The following is a 23856-nucleotide window of genomic DNA, read 5'->3' on the forward strand; positions in this document are numbered from 1 at the left end:
GGACCCGGGGGCTCCGTGGGGGGTTGGCGTGGAGAACCGTGCGGGACACACAGGCATCGCTCCCCTGAAGGCCTCGGGTGGGTAACCGCCTTCCCCTGGGGGTCCCTAATATCTCCGGGGTCCTTTCTGGGCCCTTTAGGTGTTCGCAGCTTATTTGGGGTTTTGGGGGGCTTTTTTTTTTTTGCTTGTTGGGGAGGGGGATTGTGCCAGTTTTGAGGCTGATTGGGAACTTTGGCAGTTGCAGAGCATGGCTGTTCGTGTGGGGGAAGAAAAGGGTCGCTTTTTATTTGTGTGGAGGACGCAGGGATTAGCCTGTGAGCTGGGTGGCTTTCTGGTAGTGCCCAAGTGTGGTTTAAGAGGTGTTTTTTAATGACAGATCCTTCACAGTGGCTCAACGATAGCTGTGTCAGATGGTCGTCATTCCTCCAGCAGATCCTGTTCCTCACAGCACGGTGCTGTCTTCCAGGAGTCAGGGCCTTGAATCAGGTTGGAGGTGGAGTCCAGCTCCCAGCTGGGACAGACTTTTAACTGTGCATGGGTAGAGGCTGGAGCTCTGGGGCGTGAGCAGTGCTTGCCTCTACCCCCGCCAGATTTCTGGGAGAGAGTTAGGAGAGTCCACAAAAGAATTTATCTTTGATAGTCATCTCCTTTGGGGCCTGTAAGATTTTTACAGTAGCTGTATCTCAGGGTGTTTCATAAATGGATGTTTTGTAGTGTAAAATGTTAAATAGTGAATGTGTGCTACTGTTGAAGAACAGCCTGCTCAATGGCTATTGCTGATTTACTCCCAAAATGTCTGTATAGGAGCACAAAACCCAGAGGGACTTGGTTGCTACAATCAGCTTTTTTTTATTTTAGGTAACTATATCCTCTAATTCCTTCCGTTCACAGACTGCATGCTGTTTTAAATCACTTTTCCTGAAAGGCAGAGCTTCTTCACTGTCTCTACCATCCGTTTCCCACCCCAGGGCACCAACAGTAAGGTAGCTTCTAAAAGAAGCTTAGCTGTGCCAGTGTGGCTTTGTGCCTAAAAAAATTGGAGAAGCAAACAGTGCAGCCTGGTGGCATTAGGGGCACAGCAGAACGTCTTTAGAAAATGCTTTTTTGAAATAACTGAAGTTAATTAACCTGCCTGTAATTACTAGACTTGCTTCATTTCATCACCAAAGGTAGAGCCTGTGGCTGATCCTTGACCACGTTGGTTGCAGACTCGCAAGCCTGGGCTGGGCCTTGCGTTTCGTTGTGCGTGCTCCGTCTGAGCTCTGGAGGTATATAGTGTGCTGGCCGTCCCTTGCCCCATGGTGGGCTGCGTTATGTTCTGACATTTCCCCTTTTCTCCTTAGTGCTGAGTTACCCTTCTTGTGCACAGCCACCAGGTTTGAGAACCGGCACAGGGTTTTCATGTTCATCAGGTTCTGGGCTGTCTTTATTCTGTATGTATGGCACAAAAGCCCCCCTTTCTTCTCTTCATTTTCTTTTTTATGTCATGGTCACAGCTGACTTGCTTCATTTGCAAGTTTGAACTCAGTTTGATTTTTCTGCAATTCCCTAAAACCTTTTTGCCTCTTGAACCTTCAGAATTTTTAATTACTTTTTTTAGTCAGTGCATTTTTTCTTCATTTATAAGACTATACTTATTTCTGTATTGAATTTTGAAACAATCTTTTATTTGGTTAATTTGAGGCCTTTCTTGCCAAGTTCTTTCGCTTTGTTCTATACACAAATTTCAGGTGATTTTTTTGCTTCTTTATTTTTGAGAGCCCTCATGAAAACAAATTTCAGGTGACATCTGCACTCATGTCCATGGTTCCTCAGTTCTGACAATGTCATGCATTAGTTCCCTGCGTTTATTAAGATGTAACCATTTCAAATCAAGAAACTTAGAATCCAGATCTATTTCTGATCTGTTCTTCTCTTTAAACCAGACAGAACCCAGCTCACTTGTATTTTCCATAGTTAATTTTTCTCTGTATTTACTAACCTCTGAAACAACAGCATTTCTTGTTTGTTTGGGGAATACTAGATTAAAATATTTGGCTTGTTGCACCCCCAGCTCTCTGAACTCCACTGCTATTAGTAGTGTTTGCTCTTATACGCGGGGAGCAAGTCTCCCAGAGGCACAGAAGTCAGTGCTCTGCTAGAGGTCTCCGTCCAGACCACAGTGAGGTGGAAGGGTGCTACAGCAAATGGCCTGCGCTGTGCAGCAGGACTTCTCTTTGCTTCCTCCTGTAACGGTTTAGTTGCACCCAGGCTGCCCCATCATGTTTCTTTTCTGTTGCTTCATTCATGTCTGTTGACGCACTGTCATGTTGGTCTTTCGTTTTTTCCTTTCTCCAGCTCCAAGGCTGTTTTTTCTGGGATCACTAGAACGACTCACTTTTGTGTTCTTCTGCCCTCATAGGCCTGCCTCCACCGATACACAAATACCTCATTTGTTTCTTATTGCTCAAACCCTTGTTAGAAGGTTGTGCAGGTCTCTGCCATTGTTGTTGGTCTTCTGCTGTTCATTTTCCTTCCCACTTGCTGCCATTCCTTTATCATCACTTGCCTGATTTTCTTCCTTCTGCACATTGAAACCAAGCACCCAGGGAATATGTCTCTCCCAGCCTTCTCTTCTGGCTTAATATAAAGTTGATTATAATTTTGCCAGCTTTGATTCCAGTGGGCCAGTATTGCCTGCATTCAGGGGAGCCCATCCATTGAGGAGCATCCTTTTACTATGAGTGTTTCTGGCACTTAAAAACCTTCATGTCTTCCATGTCCTCGAACCACGCTGATTTTTGTTATCTTTTCATGACTTACTGTGTCTCTGAGAGCTGGAAGGGTCTCTTTGACCAGCACTTGAAATGCTGTTTCTGTGCATATCATCCTCATTGCTGGTCTGCTCATCCAGTGTGTGTTCCTGTGAAGACCTCCATGTCATCTCCCAGTGGGAGTGGGGTTGGTGGGTTCTTCCAGACCTAAACCACGTGTTCTTATACCTGATCTTGGCAGGTTAGGCATCATCCTGGCCTCTGGATCTACTCTCATTAAAGGCATGTTGGCTTCTTAAAATGGAGTCTGATATTGATGTGAATTGCAAACCCTTTGTCCTTCTGCTGTTTCTCTGTTTGCAGATCAACTCCTCTCACAGCCTTGAGTGTCCCACATGTTTGTCCTTGTAGGCTCTCCTCTCCAGCCTGGGGACCTTGTTCTGTTGTGCGTACAGCCCTGAACTGTGCTCGTGATTTTGGTGCTCGGCAGTTTTGTGTGATGGTATCGCTGTGTGTGGGTTCTCCTGCCGTCTGCCTGTTACATGCAGTACTTTGCGCTTAGTTGTTGTAGGCTCGGGGTGGGGAGTACTTCACTCTGAATTCCTCTTTATTTGTATTTGAACAAAAGGTGGAGAGATTTTGTGTTTGTTTTTATTTCCTCGTCTGTCCCACAGTTGTGGTGAGCTCAGCTTTTTTTGCTGTCCCCTCTGCAGGTGAGCTTTACTCTGCTGGATGGGTAATCCTTTCAGTGTCGGTCTGTCATGGAGCTTGAAGGTGCTTTTTTTTTTTAGGTACTTATTTTTTAGGTACCTAGTGCCCAAGTTTTCAAGACGAGGATTGTGAACTTTGTGTCTCTTTGGTGGGAAGTCTGTGTGCAGGGGTTTGTGATCGTTTTTGAAATGCTGATTACTGCACGCCTGGCTGTGAAAGGTGGGGGGAAAGGGGCAGATGGTGAAGGCCTGGTTCTTACACACCTTTATAAGAAATTATTTTCTAGGCGGAGTTTATCAAGTTTTCTGCCTCTCAGAGCTAGTTTTTGGCATAGGCAGGGTAGGCAACGGTCGGGGCTGGCAGAACAGCTCTAGTGAGACGTCACCATTGCTTTGCTGCCTGATTTGTCCCTGCCCGAGTGCAGTGCTGCTGCCCCAGGGGACCAGGGTGACCCCAAGGATTTGCAGGCAGTGCCTGGATCTAGCTTGAGCTTTAACACCTGCAGTGCACAGGCCAGACCTGCCAGGGTGCAGGGGAAGGGGACGTTTCAGTCCCAGCTGGCTCATTCCTGGCGATCTAGTTTCCATTTGGTATCATCTCTCCTTAAGCCCCCTGCCTTTCTGCTGCTGTTATTTCCTAAGCTGTGGGCAAACCCAATTTAGTGTTAATGAGCAAAATAAATTAAAAAAATGAAAACTTCCAGCCCGTTGTACACATATGTCTTCCCAGTGAAGTGCTCCTGGCTGTAACTCTTCAAAACGCTTTTTTATCAGGATCGTGTTTCTTGTCTGGATTTGGCTTCTCTAACCTGAACTCACATACGGAGCAATTCTCACAGAAAGGCTGTGACCGCTTGTGCTGAGGTGTGGTAGGATAGCGTGTCGCCTGTCTACTGCTGGAACTGGAATTATGGTGTTGATCAGTCCCCTGAGAAGCTGTACATAGGCACTGGGGAGAGAGCTAGTCATGGTGGGGCTCCACAAGTGAAGGGTCTGGTGATGGGAATACCATCCTGTTGCGGGTTGGGTCCGTTTCCTTTCCCCCTGCAGTTTAAAGTCTTCCTCAGTAATGAACAACAGAGTGAACACATTCCACTGCCACCTCTATAGATTGTGTTTAATGTTCCAGGCAGGTCAAGGGGAACAAGAATATCCCTGCTGGTGGGAGGAGATGGTCCATCAGTACCTCCAAAGTGGTTTTGGCTCTGTGCTGGCCCTGCCCTGTGTTTTAGCCAGTCTAATTTACTCACTTTAGTGAGATTGGCTTGGAGGTGGCCTTTGAGTGGCTCCTCCATAGCCTTGCTCAAGAAGAGATAGGCAGTAGGTTTCTAGAGTGAAGATACCCCAGTTGCCTGCCTTCAGTTGGGCTGTTGCACCTAGAGCCTGCTGCTATGAAACCAGGGTGTGTTCTTAGGGCTGTATCATGTGAAAAAGTAAACCGCCGCGGTGATGTGGCATCACCTGGCGTGGTGCAGCGCTGTTGGATGGCAGCCTTGACACCTTGTGTTTGCTTAGTGGGTCAAGGCTATCCCTGCTGCTGACCTGCGTCAATAAGTAAGTCCATCGCATGACTTGTTTCGTCCCAGGCTAACGGAAGTCCTGAGTGTGCATTTAATGGGTAGATTTTGTGTGAAAAGCTGTATCACTTGAGCTTATTGCTGGGTGCTCAGATTCTTTGCAGCTGGTGCTTTTCATATCTGATTCATGCTTGTTTAAAGCAGACCAACTTTGTTCCAAGACTGAGAAGTCTCTTTTCCCTTACTAGGAAGAAGATCTCTTAAACGATGTTTGCAGGGAAGTAGTCGAGAAGTGGTCTGAATCTCAGATTGTTGACGCCAAAGAGAAAAAAGAAGGTAGTGTCGCTGCTCGGTGTGCCTTTCCTCGTGATATGAGTAATTTGCAAGGCCTTACCAAGATGAGACACTGTGTTCGTCCTGTTAGGAGTTAAAACCAATGCTGCTAATATGTTTGCAGATCTGACTTGCCTCTCATTGCCGTTGCTGCTTATTTACTGTTTTGTCTTGAAATATGAAACGAGGCTGAGTAGTTTCACTTCTGGCTGTATCTAGCATTGTGCTGCTCTTTGGGTTCATAATCCTGCAGAGGAAAAGCGCCTTTTTTTTCTGTAGGATTTTTAAAATTTCCTTTTGCAAAACACCTAGGCTTTCTGTTTGTGTGGTGATGGCAGCTAGTGCAGTTATTATGGTATAAAATACCTATGCTACTTCAGTTTACGCTGGTTTGGAAAACAAGTGTTTTTATACTACTACAACTGCACCTGCGGAGATCTGTGCTGTCCCTTCTGCTGCTGCTCGCCCCAGGAGAAGGTCCCAGTACACATCAGGAAAGCATCCTTATTTCTTCTTTTAAAATCTTCTCTTAAAACTGTCTTTCCCCCCCCACCCCCCCCACCCCCATAAGTGCTTGTAGGGGGGAAGCTCTGTGAGGCTGCTGCTGCTGTACTAATGCTGCTCCTTTCCCAGTCACGTATGCAGTCCCACCGTTTCTTTGTACCCTCTCTGAATTCATCCCTTGTCTTCAGCTGCTGGCTTGGGAGCAAAGACCTCCGTCTTGTTCTTGCTTATCAGGGGAGGCTTGTTCTGGTCATTGAGTAGAGCTCTGGGATGCAATGAAGTCATACACTGGAAGGATTTTGCTGGTTTAAGCATACTGCATGGATCAGTGAGTGATCTTCCAACTGCACGGACCTAACCGTAGCCCGTGACAACATAACATCCCTTTTGGCTGAATCCTGCTTTTTGTTTGCTCTGCATTTTTTGTTGGTTCTGGTTACAAACAGAATATTGCCACTGGCTGGTGCCATTCTAGAAATAGCGAGCCCTTATCATGAGGCCTGTGTTTATACAGCGCTTTTCTTGTCTAAACCTCAGAATTTCACAAATAGCACTTCCCTCCTCTTCATAGATGAGGTGGCTGAACCACACAACAGTTCAGTGGCTTTCCCCCAAAATTCACTGAAGCCTGTCCTTGGCCTGACCTTGCCTTTGGCTGGGGATGGGGAAAAGTTACGCTAATCTGTGCATGAAATAAAATAAATCCGTCTTTTGGGGACAAGTGATTGGAATTGCTGGAGCTGCTGCTGGATTCCTCCTGCTCATTCTGTTGGTTACCTGCAGGGATTTTTCTTACTTGTCACAGAAACAAGGTAGCAGTGTGTGTCTGGGTTGTTAGAAATGCAAGGATTTAATTATTTCACTGTGGTTCCATAAAAGGAAAAATCCCCAATGAAGTCAATATCTACTTAGAATAACAAAATCCTAAGGATCAATAACAAACTAAAAAAAAAATTGATGTCAAATCCAAATGTCATTTTAAGAAACGGGCAGTAGAACTTCAATGTTAAAAGGTAAATCAGCTGTTAGGTTCCCTAGGTAGGTAGAAAAAAAAGTATTAAACTGGTCAGACTGGGTTTTTAGAATGTCTGTTTAACATGGCTTTAAGTACTGTCGTGGTTTAGCCCCAGCCAGCAACTAAGCACCACGCAGCCGCTCGCTCACTCTATTTATTAGATAAATAAACTTAGCCTCTTTTAAGCAGAAGAGAATGCAATTTGGAGTAAAATGCATTTTCATTAGCTAGTCTTGCTGATTTCTAAGTTTTATTGTGAGGCTTCCCTTGCTCCAGGAAAAATAGCATCTGATTGTGGCTGCGTGCAGCACGGGGGAATTCCTCCTTGCGAGGAGAAGCCGGTGTTACGTCACCGCATCAGATGCCGTGCTGGCCTGCGCAGCCTCCTCGGTGGCTCTTCAGCAGCTCCTGCTCTCTCCGTCCTCACACTGAATTCCCCAAAACGGCCGGCTCGCTGCACTCTGTGTGTTGACAGCACCGCTAGTGACCTTGAGAGAAGGCTCGTGGGAGGAGGGCGGGGGATATTTTTGGGTGAGACTTTTCCCTTTAGCTGGGCACGTTTGTCCCCAGCGCCAGCTGCCTCCCTGCAGGCAGGACGCAGCCTGTGACAGTGGGACGGTGCCTTCTGGGCAGTGCAGATGTAGGAGGCGGCAGCGTGTGGCATCTGTCAGCTGGGACTCGACTGCTGTGTCTGCAGGGACTGGCTGACGCTCTGACTTCTCTCCTTGCCAGATGAGGTCCAAGCCATCGCCAGCATGATGGAGAAGCAGGCCAAGATTGTGGTGAAGCCAAAGGAGGTCTCCCAGGAAGAGAAGCAAAGGAAAGCTGCCCTCCTGGCCCAGTATGCCAACGTGACGGATGAGGAGGAATATCCTTTTCCTGACCCAATTGAGACTCGGTGCTTTGAAGGACAACGTTTATTAAAAATCTCCTAAAACAACACCTTTCTAGGTTTGCAGTGTCTGGTCGGGGGAACTGGGGAAACTTTTAAATCTTCCTTCTCCATGATAGAATAACTTCCATGGAAAAAAGCATGGAAGCTCCTAGTTTGTTGGAGTGCCATGAGCAGACGCTCCTTTGAGCATGTTTCTCCACCATTTCCACACCCCACCAATGCGTGCTTGGGTGGGTAAGGTTTGCCCAGTCCAGGTGTGTTGCAGAAGAGGAGTGAATCACCTCCTGGTAACTCTGTGCATGGTAGTTAATATATTGAATTTAGCTCTTGCTTTCTGGTGAGAAGCCTGCCGAAAAGATCCTCTTCAGAGGAAATGGCCTCAAGTTGCGCCAGGGGAGGTTTAGACTAGATAGTAGGAAAAATTTCTTTACTGAGAGGGTGGTCAAGCATTGGCACAGGCTGCCCAGGGAGGTGGTGGAATCACCATCACTGGAAGAGTTCAAAAAACGTGTAGACATGGCACTTCAGGGCATGGTTCAGTGGGCATGGTGGTGTTGGGCTGGTGGTTGGACTCAGTGATCTTAAAGGTCTTTTCCAACCTTAATGATTCTGTGATTCAGAAAGAGTATGTGTAGAGTGGGAGAGTTTAAAGTTATCTTTTCATAGTGCTGAAGAACGAGTTCTTCCTTGAAGAGCAAAGTTGACTAGGAGGGAATTCCCCTCCTGTGCTCGTGCAGCAGGAGGGAGCTGAACATGGGGGCCTGTGCTTGCCTGTGCTTGATCGTCTGCATTAATTTTTGATAAAAAATGCTATTTGTTGTGTTTTAAGTGTGACTGTATAGAGGCACAAGTTCATTACTGATGTCCATATTTCCTTAATTCTTTCACTGGCGAGGATGAACAGGATGGATCGATTGCGACAGCAGTAAATATTGGATCGGAAAAATGTATCCTTTGAATTCTCAATAAGTTTCCCATTCTTCCTCACCCGTATTGATGTTCCCTGTTTCTTTAGAGCCACCATTTAAGTTTGGTGATTCATTTTTCTCTTCAGGCTACAGACAAAACTTGCTTGTAATGAAAATTAGGGGTCCATCTGCTCCCTGTCCCATGTGCGCAGCTGAGACTGATGCTGTCATTCTGTTCTCTCTCCTCTGTTCCTTCCTTCCCTCTTCCACCCTCTCTGAAGTGTCACAGAACGTTCACAGAACATTCCTATTTGTAAGGGTAATTCTCCCAGAACATCAGCTGAATGTTAACTGGTGTCCGGAGAGGTAAATCATGTCAGGAATTATTAAAAGTGCAACAGAAACAAAACCACTGTGAAACTTGTAAGGCTGTGCTGCAGCTGAACTTTAACGGTGAACACGGACCAAGTATCCCATGTTTTTCTCAACACACTCATTTGAGACGTTTCTTGAGCTCACCAGCTGGCAGGTTTAAGATGGAAGCAGGTTTTATCACATAATGAAAAAGTAAAATGGAAATTATTCTTGCCCCTACATTACTGATGGCTCAGAGGAAGAGAGAGAGGAGGAGGCACCCACTGTCTCTGTCTAATGCTCTTCCCAAAGCATTTGCCGCTAGTTGCTGCAGGAGGGAGCACACAAGACCGTGGGGATCCTTGGCGTGAGCTGTCTCATCTGTTCCCACGTCTGCAGCCTTCCTCTGTGGCCAGTGGGCCGGGCGGAGCTGCCCCAGCCAGCGCTGTGCAGCACCGTTCCCATCCCATTAGCTGGGACTGGCCCTTCAGGAGCTGCTGGGGTGCCTCAGGCCCACTGGCTGTTGGCTCCCGGGGCTGTCAGCTGTGGTCACGGTGTCTACAGATACATATGCATACGTACACGTACGCATATGTAAAAATGTACATGTCGTACACAGCTGTAGTGAATCCACTTGAGGAAGCTGTACCATATGTGTTATTTTTCTTCCTCATAGGCTTGTAAAGGCTTTACAAATTTTTTTACTATCAGTCTTAAGAACTTGTAGGCAACTTGATTTTTCTCAGAAAAAATCCTTTTCTAGGGAGCATGCACTAACTCTACATGACTCTTCTAATTTGGAAAACCAAGCAGAGATTCATTTTTCTTTCTCTGTTCCTCATTCCCAAATTCCTTACCTGCTTGGCAATGAAGCAGAAGTGGGAGTCAGAAGGTGAAGGGAGAGGTAAGGATGGTGGGCTCGTGCCGGTGTCTGGCTCCGAGCTCTAAAATGCGGCTGCAGAGCGAAGCTGTGTGGCTCCAGCCAGAGCGTTCTTTGCCCTTAACACACCGCCAGCGCTGTTCCGAAACACAAATGTGGAGGATGTCTTGAATGCCAGGAAGCTGGAACGGGAGCTGCTGCGAGATGAGTTCCAGAAGAAAAAAGAGCAAGATAAACTCCAGCGAGAGAAGGATAAGCTAGCCAAGCAGGAGCGGAAGGAAAAGGAGAAGAAAAGGACACAGAAAGGCGAGCGGAAGCGATAGCTGGGGTTTTCTAGTTGGACTTTCAAGGGATAAGATTATTTACAAATATGGTGTGTGTTTAAAGCGCGGCAGAAATTCTGGGCACGTGGCTGGCGAGTGGTTCTTTGGAAGCGTTTCCTTCCCTACCCCCCACCCCCCCATAGCAAACAAGAAATTTCAAGCACTTCTTAAAGTCCAAGTGTGCCATGTGCTTGTGGTGTCAAATGTCCCAGTCGGTTATTGTGGCCAATGTCTGTACCAAAGAACAGTGAAGTGATTATGTTCATGTTTTAAATTGATTGATTTTTTTACTTCTAACCGCTTCAAGCGAAGCAAAAGAAGATGTAGGAGAGGGCTTCCACGGTGGCTGCGTCCTCCTGCCAGCCTTGATTTGCGGTGACAGCATGTTACGGTCTGAGAACAGAGCAGAGCCCCTTTCTGACATGTCATTAAGGACATGCTGCTGCAGGGGGAATGTGAATTTATTTACACTAGCCTTGAAAAACATAATTGCAAATACATGTATTTATGCTGCCGAGAACAACGCTACATCTTGGTTCTGGCTGAGCTGAGAGCATAGGGTTTGGAGCTGACCTCAGCGAGGGTAAGTGCTGTTCTGCAGCAAGAGAAAAGAAACGTTATGAAATATATATGACTTGCAGCTGTGAGACCGCATCACCCACAGGCTCTTGGCAAGGGAAACGCTGCGCTGATTTGAGCGTCAGCCAGAGCGGTAGCAAATCAGTTCAGCCCTTAATGCTGTTTTAAGACTTTATGCTGGTAGCTTGGAAAATGGTGCTTCCCGATGTTTCGTGTGGGTGAACATCGGCTGTTTTTTCTGTGGCGTTTGCCAGAGCGAGTGCTTTAACACAGGCTCTGCGCTGCGAGTTGGGTGTGCTGGGCTTACAAGCTGGTTGCTGTCACTGGGCACAGCTGCAGTCGGAAGCTGCCTGGGGGGGCCGAGCGCTTCTCTCGCCCCCAAAGGGCTTGGTACCTGCTGTTCCCAGCCTTTTTCGTGATGATGTCACCCACCTCTGGAGAGGAGAACGCTAATTTCTGTAAAATGAGCATGAAGGAGGAGCTGCAGCGCTTTTGGGGGTGTGGGAGGATCCGTCGTGTCTCGGTCCCCCCCCGGGCCTGCCGCGTCTTCCGGCCGCCTCGTTCGCTGGTGGGCTGCCGATGGTACTCGTCCCCATCTCCTACTTTCAGCCCCAGGCTGGTGAAGGGGTCCTGCCTCCTGTTTAACTAGCTGCTGTGTGAGTAACTGCTTTGTCTTTGGACTGGATAATAAAACTGTTGGCCGAGAACTGGGCTCCTCTCTGAGTGAGTGTCATGGTTAGCGATCGTGGGGTGTGCAGGGGCTCCCCTCAGACCTGCCCTGTGTCCTCGGTTTCCTCTTACCCAGCAGCAGGATTTCTGAGGGTCCTCGTTTATTCACACCTCGTTCCCCAAGGCTGCAGTATCTTCCCCAGGGCCCTGCAGGCTGCGCTGGGCCCCGGGGCTCATGGCGGAGCTGCTGAGGGAGAAGGGTGTGACAGCAACACCCCCGCCCAGGGGCTGCTCCGGCACCGGCTTTCACTTCCTCCTGCGACCCAGAGCCCTTTGCAAGCCTTGGGCTTGAGGCTGGGTGAGGGCTCTGAGCTGTGGCTCGGCACCACCCCTGCCTGGAGCAGCCACATGTGGGTGTGACACTGCTGGCAGTTATCAGGGCAATTTAACTCTTCCATTTGCACCACAGTTGCTCTGGCAGCTACAGCAGGTGCTTCGAGTCTTGTTTTTTTCCCCCATGCCTAAGCTGGACACCAAGAGCTGGTGCTGAACTTCCCCAAACCTCCGCTTCCACCATGGAAAGCGGGTTAAGGGCTGGAGCCTCCTGCCTGCATGGATGCCAGCACACCAGGGCCTGTTACAGCTCATTTCTTAAGACCTTTGGGTGTAAAGGGCCAGAGAAAACGGCCATGTTCACCTACTCCTGCAAGGAACCGACACCCTTGTGCCTGTTACTGAGCTCAAGAGCCAGAGAACACAGGGCTACGCCATCAGTCAGTGCCAAAACATACACATTCAGGAGAAGGGCGTATGGATTTGAGAAGGGCCTAATCACAGGCACATGGTGGGAGCCCCCTCTCACAGGTGCACGGGTCACCTCTGCTGGTACCCGTCCTGCCCTGCGCCCCTGTGGCAGGGCACGCGTGCATTTCTAGTGTGGGCTCACCAAGATTTCACTGCCAGCACCACAGTGAGGTGGCTTCACTGGCCTTTGGTGCTGGACGCCCTGATGTGTGCTGTCGTCTCGTGTGAACACACGAACAGTGCATCAGCTGTACCCGAGGGGTTCACACTGCTGTAACCGTGTGGCAATAAATTTTGCCATTGATTCAGTGCCCAGACCAGACACTGCCCCTGAACGCTGAATTAGAGACATTCAGGAGCATGTTACTGGCGTCAGCACCCAGAAATGTATAGAGTAGGAATAAATACTGCAGCCAGACTCCTCAGATTTCTAGTGCAGATACTGAAATGACTACGTATACTTTCTCTGGCAGTACAGAGCTTGTACCTAACGAGATACTTGCAGGGAAAAAGAATCCACTGCTTTGGCTTCATTGCACAGAGACAATTTTCCCCTTGTTTTGTCTAAAGTTCCAGCCATTTCTGTCTACAAAAGAGTAGTTTCAGTATCGCTGTTGCTTCGTACTGCTGTGATGGATGCACTCCTCCTGTTTGAGCTAACCAAACTCTGGCCCAGGCTCAGCAAGCAGACCTAACCAAAAGTTAATGCTGTTGTGCAAGGCTGTTGGTGAGAACTCTGCACCAAGCCCAAAACAACCTGGTGGGGCTGGAGCCTGGCCTGGCCAGCAACTGAAACTGCATGAACACAACAGAAAATCTGACTACACATCAACCACTTTATGATGATCTGCAGCCCTCAGGGGCCCTTTAGCTCTCCTGCCTGGCAGCTGGCTGCAGGGTGACGATCAAGGTTACCCCTCGAGGCTGAGAGACCCCCTTCCCTGACACATCGATGGCTTGGCAAAGGGTATTTTTTGGACGCATGTAACATCTGAGATACGTATGGTAAGCTTACACGATAATCTCTGTATCCTGTACTGACTTCAGGTGTAATTGAGTATTGACTGCCAGTCCATCCATATTTATTAAATATTTTTCATACCTAAATTGACTGATCAGAAATCAATAAACTAACTGCTAGATCAGATCTGCCCGAGTGATCTCTAATTCTCCTGTGACAACTGCTTAATGTCCTTCAGTAACTAACTGAAAATTACAATCCCCCTTAACGGATCAAGTTCTAAGAGCCGAGGCTATGAGGACAAACGCAGAACAAAGGCTCTTCAACAAAAGCTAATTTATTTCTTACCAGACAGATTAAAGTCAGTACAGTATTGCTTTTAACATCAATGCGTCCTACATTAAACTTGACAAATCTTAAAGCAGTGACTGGCGGTATGAAGATGTGCTTCGTTCTCCTGCCCAGACACACTCGCTCCGGCAGTGCTTTTGGTCATTTCAGTGATCAGAACAGTTACTCCACTTCCTGCTGCATTCTCATTCAGTCTCTTTGTCACATCATCTAATGACAATTTCTGTGGTGCAATCACACCTTTCGCATATTGGGGTTTCCAGAAGTAGGAAGAAAACAGGCATTTAAAATGCCAGGGTATCTAGGCAAGGACAGCTGAATAAATTTAATCCACACATTATAAACGCAATGCTAGAAGTGTTAAAACCCCCCATCTCCTGAACCACATAATACCGACATTTCGTATCAGTGAATAAGTTACTTATATTCCGTATAGATTAAGATAAGCAGAGAAACACCAAGTATCCATAGCTGTCAAAAATGCACATGTAAACTAATAAGTCTAAAATATGACAACCAAATTTTAAACCAAACTAGCGAAAGAGTAACTTTAAGAAAACTTAAATTTCAGAACTTTGTGATACCTCTTCAAATTTTAAAGCGAAGGTATTAAAAACAAGACTCATTATTTCAGCTGCTGCACAGCTTTTTAAAGGATAATCCTGTGTGCATGTCATATTTTGATTATGTTTAAATACTTTAAAACAGGTTTTTTTTTCCCAAGAGCATACCCAAATGATTTAAACACATTTACTAAATTGCATGGTTTCACAACAGCAATTTTGTCATACCAGTAATTTAGTAGAACCTGGTGCACCTCCTTTCACAAACTTAGATTCTAAAATCTCAAATTCATAAATATTTCTATGTTAAATATTTAATTTTACATGAATATTGGGTATTCTTAGCCTTTTTTCCTCCTGTTTCCAGGTATTGGTTTGATAAGGAAACCATTTGTACATCACAATCTTACTGATACTGACTGGACACCCCGTGAGGCTACAGTCTTTAAAAAGCATTATTTTAAAACCTATTTCCTAAAGCAAAACTAAAAGAAGTTATTGGAAGAGTTGTACACCAGGGTTCACCTGCAGAAGTTAAATAATAGCTTGGCTGTTAATTAATTAGTCTGATTATTTTTTAAGTTAACATTCACCAGTTTGGCTTTACAATATTCTGGTGCTGCCTGTAATGTGAACAGTCTAAGTAGAACCCGAGAGCCCTTAAAGCAAATTCAACTTCTCATCAAGATACAGCTTTAAATACAAATACTACTAGTTCAAACTTCACAAATAATTAAAAAGAATTACAGTATCATCTCTCATACATACAGACCGCAGAGTGTATTTTTGCACACATCTGCTATTTCATTAGTGCTTGCTTCCTTCACCCTTCTGATTTAGGATGCCGCAGCTGTTCATGTTTTCACACGCTTTTTCTTCAGGTTGTGCCGTCTCCCGAACAGCTTTCTCTGGATCTAGTTTTCCAGCTGAAGATTTTGGTAAGGTCATCTGGAGTGCACACCAGAGAATTGTACGTGCTTTACGTGTTGCTACACTCATCTCTCGAATTGCCAAAGCAAGAGCAAACACATCTGCAGGGAAGAAATGGCGTTTTCATCTTTGTTACACAGTTCATCAAGCACTATTTGGTATTAATTCACTCTGGCAATGCTAAAGCCAACAAAATTTTTTAGTGTCTGATTTTGTGTCTGTTTCTTTGTAAGGCTGTAGAAGCTGAACCTAAGAAAGTAGTGATTTTTAGGCCCTCATACAAAGAGTATATAGAATTTAGGTACTTATTTTGTTATAGCTCCTACTTGGCTGTCACCTATTATCAGGAGCACCTAAAGCCTTATGGTCAGTTCTGTTTTTGAAAGCACTCCACATACACACATACTAAAGGCATCTCGCCCCTTCCTTTTGCGAGCTCGTTGCTGACTGTTCATAGCAATGCCTCCAGATCCACAAAGTGGATCCTTTGCCCATCTTTTTAAGACAGACGAAGGAACAGCTCATTGATGGCATTTTAGTAAAGCACGCAGATCATGTTCTGCAAAAATGTGCGAAACCCCACCGGTTTAAAATAAAGAGCAAGGTGATGCAGTGGTCCGTTTATTCAACAGCAATGTCTTAATGCATAGATAATGCTTTGATTTTAATTCCAGCCTGTGCATGAGGACACAAATTTGATACTCTCTTCTAGGCACCAGAGTTCTCAGCCAGAACTCGCGTGTTATTTTGGGGTAGGGGCACACTCACTCCTCCCGGAGCTGGGTCACGCCACACTGTACATTGGGCTGCAGAGAAAGCACGTGTGCGCCTGCCTCCCTGGTCAAACACTTCCATGGGGTTTGGAAGCAGTCGAAGACTAAGTCTGCTCTTCCAAGTGCCCATGCTCAGTAAGCATGACTGCAGTTTCATTTTATTGCAAAAACCCGGCACCTACCTTCAACCAGTGTTCTTGGATTCACTGTTCCTCCTGGCAGTACTCAGTGTGCCTCAGAAAAGGGCAGAATTTTAACACCTAACCCTATACCCTCACCATCCCTCTTCACCAGCTCGTCTGGCGCTCGCTCGATGGGCTGGTTTCCGTGAAACCCACTCTGAGACAAGCCGCCTTCCTTCTGCACAGAGCGACCACTGACTCTGCTACAGTTACCGCTGCTAAGCAGGAGCGGGACAGAAAATCAGTTTAGGTAACTGAAGAATCACCATGAAAATCCACTTGTCCAACACAGCTGTCAGCCACCCAAAGAATTTTAGAAGGTAGTATTTGGAAGGATAACTTCAGAGAAATAAAGGACAGAATACAGAGTGGGAGGTTGTGATTATCAGGTCTTGTATTTTCAAAATTCAAATTTCCACACCAAGCTTTGTGTAGTTGGGAAGAGACCACAGGAATGATGTCATCTGGACTGCCTAGAAGAAGCTAAGAAACAAGTGACACTCACATGAATGCACATCACAAAGCTGTAAGATATGGCTGGCATTTGGGTCACTACCAGGGAAGAAGGGAAAATCCCACAGTAATAAGGAAGAGTTGTTTTAAAGTCTTTGGCTGAATGCAGTTCCTGAGAGTTTGCAGACATTAATAAAGGTCTTTTCTCCCCTCAGAAGATGGTCTGTAACACCTATATCCTTCTGAAAGATCTTGAAAACTAAATCTAGGGAAATCTCAAAGCAGAGGTATGGTCAGACAGCTCTGAAAGGCTTGACAGTTGTTCTTGGTGACAGATGGCATTCTGTAAAACCCTTTTTCTGATCATTGTGGTTTCTTCCAGAACTTCATTAAGTGGTCAAAGACATTTACAAACACTGGCCAGATACCTCGTACAGTTCCACAACTTCAGTATGTAATAGTAGAATTTTTCAGACCCATGTTGTACATGAATACAACCGATATGAGGCAGGTCAGCTCCATCTGCTTCCCACTGAAGCAAATCTGTGTGGCAACTAAAGCGGGGGAGCTGGGAGAAAAGATGACTATGGCTCACGTATGAGCTTTGTTTAAATGAAACTTCCTGGAATAGAGGACAGAACAGACAGGTCCTGCCTGATAAGACAGATGCTTAATACCAGATCAGATGGAATAGAAAGGTGCTGTGGAAACAAGGTTGGGCTGGGGAAGACCTCTTCTCAAACAAAACAGAACAACAAGGAAGCTCTGCCAAAGACAGGAGATGCACAGCTTCAGGCATTTTCCTCAAGGCTTTCCCAGACATGCAGCAAATATAGTTACTACATTCAATAATCCACAGTTTGAAAAATCGTCCCAAATTGCCACAATAGGCTAACACATCTTGGGGACAGCCAGTACAGAGGATGAGAGGTAGATAAAGAAAGTGCAACCCTTCTAGTGAAATAGTCAGATCCCATTGTGCAAACCCACTTCCTTCTCTTCCCTTCTCAAAGCAGCTGGACCAGAGCGCAGATCTCATGGTCTGACAGCTACTCTGTCCCAGACTACTCAGTTCCAAAGAGCTAACTGATCTGGTTAAGAAGTCACGCCAAGTAAAGCCAGTGCAAGTTATTTTCATGGGCTTAAACACCCAAAAACTCCCTTCATCTTAACAAGTCACATAATCTTCAATCAAGGTAAAGAGCAACAGCAATGTCGGTGAACAGGGGAAAATAAAAATTGCTATAGCGTATCCTTTGAAGTAAATTTGAAAATTACAGAACTGCATGATGGGACACCCTAAAGAAGTAAAATAATCCATCTGATTCAGGTGTGGAAAGAGGCAGGAAGTGAACAGAGAAGTCCCAGAAACGCAAGAAAGCTTCTAGCACAAAGCCGTATGTCAGAGCATCACAGGTAGCAGGAATTTACTCTGCCTCACATCTAAGAGAGAAGGGAATCTGCCATTCTGCCTATGCTCTAGTGAAAGATTAAGCTGAATATTCTGCATATTTTGGATACCGTTAAGATTAAAAACATTCTGACCGATACATTTTTGTGTATCCCTCCAAAATATTACTTGTATTTTATGTCAATCTACTACAGAACATGCTTGAAGAGGAAATCCATTCATAACACAAGGTCATGGTGGTCTCTTTGCACAGATTCAGCATGGAGATACCAAGGAAGTCTGCAGAAATACAGACAAGGCTAGAAGAGTGATGGGAACAGGAATATGAAGGACACAGAGAAAGAGGCAATAGCTTAGTATCATCTCCAATCCCAAACTGCACTATAAAAAAACCCAAACCAACCCCACTACCTTTTTATTACTTGCTAGTTCATTAATTGAATAAATGCACTCAAAATGGTTTAACCCATTATCTCTAAAACCCAGTTTTAGTGTCCTCTCAAAATCATCACCTAGAATCCACACATTCTGCCTTTCTCAAAGCTCTAGACACTGAAAAAATAAATTAAGACTCTAATAAAAAAACCTCACTCTTTTTTTCAATAGACTTGCAATACGTGTAGAATTTTTCAGCTACCTTATAACAATATGTAAGCATAATTATACCTCTGTCATCTTGGCATCTGGGAGCTCCTTGCCTCTGTCGATTTGAAGCATTTACAATTTCATCTTTTCTACGTGACTGCACTACATGAATTACCTCCAGATGTTTATCAAGAGCAGTAGAAATGTTAGCATGAAGGGGAGAACTGCGAAGGCGCTCCATTTTTCCCAGTAAAGTCACAACCTAATAAACATTTTACACGTTAGAGGAGTTCACACTGTACTCATCTAAACTTAAAAGAAAATTAACTAGACTTAAAAGAAAAATAACTAGATTAGGAAGAACAGATTAATGATAATCATTATTTTCTTTTGAGAACAGTTCATAAAGTTACAGTTGAAGTAGCTAAATTCTTACCTAGGATTTCTTCTTCTCCAAAATCGAAGCTGTAGAATACCTGTGTGTGTACAGCACAACAGCAAAGCTAAAATACCCAGATATTAGGACACCCAGCTTACTAATTAATAATGGCTATACACAACTTCGAGACAATCATGTAACAGGAGGTGGTTCCATGACAATGTGTGTTCCTCTGAATTGAGACCACTGTGGTTGAGCACAACCACTCAAAAATCAAAACTGAATGATTAGTTAATTGAAAATCTGGGTCTTTGTTGTCTTTTTTTTGTCTTACAGCAGTCACATTGCTATGAATTTCCCCGTGGTGAGCGATTCCTCAACCATGGTTCACAGACCACTGAAGAACCTGGTTACCAGTCAGCAGAAAGAAATAAAACTAAAAAAATCCAAAATTGTAATGTTCATCCGGCAATGGCTACACTCGATGAGCTATAAAGAAGCCTGATGATTAATGGTCATCCACAGGCTAAAAAGTAAGAAGCAGAAGGTCTGGGAGCACAGTGCAAAGTTCTTGATGTTTCCTGGCAACAGAATGACCGTAGGCTTCCCTAGGAAAAAGGGCTGGCATGGATTTTTTAAACCTAAAAAAAGGGTGGCTAACAAAGGTGTTTGAACCAGGACAATTTGCCCAATCTGCACTAAGTATCCGCAGAGCAGGCTGTTGGCCAGGACAGTTATTTTGGTAACAGCATCCACAACAGTGAAACAGAGCTGCCTACTCCTTGCCAAGGAGCATTCAGGAAGGAGTAAGCCCCCACTGCCAGACTTGTCCTGCTCTTAGATGTGGCAAAAGCCTGGGAGGGGGGAAACGTAGGCAGGAATAAACTGCGCAAGTTACCGTGACAGCAGCAACAACCAATAAACTCAAAAAGTGACGTTTCACATTTGTAAGGAAGCTGAGAGTTTAAAGAAAAAGTGAAGGGAGAACTTCGCACGAACTGAGGAATCAGTCACTAGGACAGGAAACTAAAGTAGGTAAGATTGTTTGAAAATCACTACATTTGTTTCTGAAGAAAAAGCCAAACTTTAAGGAGCAGCACAGTAGGATTACATAAGCAAGTGAAACAAAGCAAGATGAACCTGACACGTCATTTCCCAGTCTTAATAGTATGTCCACATCCACAAAAGGACTTACATTCCGAAGACCTGGTTTTCAGGTACCACAGCATCATCCAGTAGGATCCACAGCTGAGTTAAATGCCTATGTTCTTTATACTAAGTCTGGCAGTAGTGCCAGGTGTCTAAAAGCACAAAAGTCAACAAAGCTGGGCTGCGCCAGTAGCCCAATGGGAACCACAGAAGGCTCAAATGCTCACTTTTCCAACCCCTCAGGTTTTTCAGAAGTTCATCCTGCACTCCCAAGAGATACTTCCTTCCACTCACGACTCAGGGACATTAACTAAACCTGCTCTTCTCTTCGAAAGCACAACTTGACAGCCCTTTTGCTGTCACAGGGCTTGCCAAGTAATTTGGGTCCTTCACTGGGAAAAGCAGCAAGCCACCAGTGACGCCAAGGCTGACCGCTGGAGCGGCAGGGTCCCAGCGAAACAGCCAGCAGAGCCACGGACCCTGCAGTCTAGAGATAAGCATACACCATGGGAGAAGGACTGATGTTTTAGTCCCAGCTTTGATGACGGCTCTTCACAAAACACAGCCTCACAAAACTCACAGCCTGTGAGTACCCCACAGCGGGTGGACGATGGCATTCTCCAGTTACAATGGAGCTGTGGATTTACACCTCCCTAGACACAAGGGAGATGAGATGGTCTGTAGGGAGGGGATCCTGGTTTAAAGTTTGTTCTCTGACTGTTAAGTGGTTTTAATAGCTATCGATGACATAGTGAAGGAAGCTACCATCACCTCTCCATCAGCTATGCTTTGTTCTGGAACTGAAAGCAACCACAAGTGGAAATCTCAAATGAGAAAAACAAAGTAAAGTGTGTGGCCACCAAGAGGATTTAACTAGATGCTCCACACTACAAAGAGTTAATCTCAGAGTCAGCCAGCTCAACTTCCACTCAAACCTTTATACCAGTGTTTCTCTTTGGCCATCACTAAGCTTTTTAATGTTAGAATCCAGGTTGAACTGTGCTTTTGAGTATCCTTAAAACTACTTTCCAGTTACTACCTAACAAGTGTTTGAGGTTCTATACCCTGAAGTTTGGTTCCTCAAATGGCTAGAGAAGATTAAGTCCTTTTTAGATGCAATTTTAAAGTACTAGGACGAGGACAGGCAAGCCTTCTGAAAGTGGAAACTTCCTAACACTGTTCTTCTGGGGTTCATAAAACAGTAGTTTAAAAAGCATACACTAAGCCTATCAAACATGTATACTCTCTGCTCAGCTGTATGAACAAAACCAAGCAGTTGCACAAGAGTTTTCAGTAGGCAGTAAGGTGACGTGGCTCCATAGGCTTATTTCACCTATGCGAGACTGGTAGGAAAGACTGCTTCTTACCACCACTACCTAGGGAGCAGCTGAGCTCAGCAGTACTGGTTCCTCCAAGAACCAGCATTTCTCAGAACAGCTGCTGCCTTTAATCCCACATCATCTCACAGGGGCAGGCTTCAGCTCTGCACTTTCAGCCCACATTTCTTCTCCTCCTTCAGCATGAGTACCCTGGCTCTGGCCTCTCAGCCTCAGAAGAGCCAGATCAGACCCTGGCTGTTCTGCTGTCATCACAGACCAGCTTCGCTTGTGTTCACCTCCTCCCTCAGTCTCCCTTGCAGAATTCTGTGCAGGCTGCTGCCTCACAAAGAAGCACGATACTGCACACTGGCACCATCGTTTGGCCACAGAGCCACCGGCAGCTCAAAAGACACCAGTCATGCTTGTCCCACAGGTTATGGCTGTTTGGCTTAAGCAGCAAACTAATAATGTAGAAATTCAGCCTGAAGTTGCATCAAATAACCATTCTGCATTAAAAAAATACAAGACACTCAAGCAAATATATATCAAAGTCTTAAAAATATTAATCAAACCTGCTTTTTTCCCCACAAATACCTCCTCTAGTACAGTGTCTACAAATCTATAGTGAACATTTCTCTGCTGAGCTGCTCAAAACAGAAGAGCCCAAAATGCAGGGACATCTCAGAGCTGTGCAAGCAGTTAGGCTAGATGACTGGATTCTGGCATCTTATGCATGCTCTTGTACTAGAAACCACATCCTCCTGGCATGTACGAATGTAAATGTGAGCCTCAGCCATGCAGTGGGTTCCCTGGTAACAGCAGCAGTGAACCTGGAGCTGTAGAAATTCTAGCAAGGACTGCTGAAATATTATTCCCTGCATAGCATTTAAGAACAAAGCTATTTTGGGAAAAGCTGTCCTGATCATCTTACATATCTTACACTGTACTCTAAGTTCTGTGTGCTAAGTTAAATTTTTTTTTTTTTTTTTTAGTCCTACAACTCACTCTGGCTTGTTCACGTAGCTGATCCACAATTAAGCGATCAACTCTTGATGGGTTTGATGTCAGCCTTGGAATCGGAGTGTTGTTAGCACTAGAAACCTTTTTCCCTTGGAAATTCTTAGCAAGAGCTGATTCAGTCTGCAGGAAAACAAAAGAATAACTCCCTAAGAATGTAAGCTGCAAAGTGTGCTTTATTACAGAAACAAGAAAAAATATCAGATACATAATTTCTTTCCCTTAGGGTTTTGGATTTTTTTTAAAAGCAGATAATGAGAATTCATGCATTTGTGATTTAACCATTTGGTAAGAGAATGATCTGTTTTAAGTGAACAACCACTTTACTCAAAGAGGTTCAACTAAAGTAATTACACCAACAAAATGTGTTTCAGAAGTGTTATGTCTTCTCACACTGACTACAGCCTGTACTAATTTTGCCTGTAAATAAAATGGAGGCAAGTTAGAATCACAAGGCAAAAAAGAATGAGCAAACAGATGTGGATCTCACACACAAAATTAAAATAAAATTGTGAAGTCAGCAATTAACCAAAATTTTGTACCGATTAGTCAAGCTACAGAAAGCTTTTTTTTTAAAAAATGAAATCATATTTTATTTAGCCATCAGAAAATTACTTTGAAACCTGACAGCAAGATTTCCACTTTCAACCTCTCTCACCCCATTGTTATGTCACTCTGGAACCCCTGTAACAATATATAGCTAGCAAAATCTGTGTTAAAATTGGATTTCTTAGACTGTTTTGTGGTCATCCACATAAAGCTGCAGCCTATTTTTCTCCACCACATCCCCCTGCCATCCACATGTCTAGTCTTTCTCCTTTGCACTTTTCTATGCAAGCCTAGACACCAATCGCCTCTCCTCAAGTCAAGCTCATTCTCCCCCTAGCCCCTCTATTCAAAGCAACAACCAGCTTTTGTCAGGAAACCCTTTGGCAAACCCTCCCTGTGTTACAACCTCTCACAATTAAGTTTCTTTGTGAACTGGTCAGCCAAATGACCCGGCCCCACTGTTTCCCTGCAACAGTTGGTCCCAAGTTTCCCCTCACAGAAAGTCACAGCTCTCGCTGGTATTGAAATTCAAAACGATCTGAACTGGTGAAATTAAGACAACTTTCACATTCAACAAGGGTCGCCTGAAGCACTTCCGCTGATGACCAAAAAAGGGCAATTGCTTTAAGTAATTTGTACAGAACTACCCGAATCTTTTTAGTTCAGTGTTTTAGTATCATCCTTTCTAACGCCTCCATTTCTGGGTAAGAAAAGAAGAGCCCCTTCAGATACATCTTAGGTTTAAAACTTCAGGGTAACAGGAGGTGAGAACTCATTGAAAGAACTAACAGTGTAGGGCCTAAGAAATTTAATTAATTCTTGAAAGGATTAAAGTTTAGTCCCAATTCAAAATATAATTACTGTATTTGTTTCAAAGTTTCCAGATGCGTGGTATTTATTGTATTAAAAAAAAATAAGGTGTAACGTGGCTTTGTTAGTCATACAGCACACCTTCCCCAACACAGAGACTGAAAAAAATCACTGAATTCC

At 44.9% G+C, this 23856-nt stretch overlaps 2 protein-coding genes across 2 annotated transcripts in view; one reads left to right on the top strand and one right to left on the bottom strand.

The window, feature by feature from the left end:
- Positions 1-5228: 5228 nt before the first annotated feature.
- On the top strand, positions 5229-10249 carry CCDC43 (coiled-coil domain containing 43; the record flags this gene model as incomplete). Its single annotated transcript, XM_010295433.1, has 4 exons — positions 5229-5316; positions 7565-7700; positions 8616-8674; positions 10005-10249. Coding segments are annotated over 4 exons (471 nt in total), but the record flags the coding sequence as incomplete, so codon positions are not given.
- A 4677-nt stretch (positions 10250-14926) lies between these two features.
- The window catches only part of LOC104627287 (chromosome unknown open reading frame, human C17orf104), a gene marked incomplete at its 5' end in the record, with an annotated part of 14329 nt that continues 5399 nt past the window's right edge, over positions 14927-23856 (bottom strand). The window contains 3 exons of the mRNA XM_010295434.1: positions 14927-15150; positions 18535-18715; positions 22306-22440. Of these exons, the coding sequence (XP_010293736.1) occupies positions 14927-15150; positions 18535-18715; positions 22306-22440 (540 nt within the window). The remainder of the gene's footprint in view (positions 15151-18534; positions 18716-22305; positions 22441-23856) is intronic.

Source organism: Phaethon lepturus, unplaced genomic scaffold, assembly GCF_000687285.1.
Source record: "Phaethon lepturus isolate BGI_N335 unplaced genomic scaffold, ASM68728v1 scaffold37209, whole genome shotgun sequence".
Lineage (NCBI taxonomy): Eukaryota > Metazoa > Chordata > Aves > Phaethontiformes > Phaethontidae > Phaethon > Phaethon lepturus.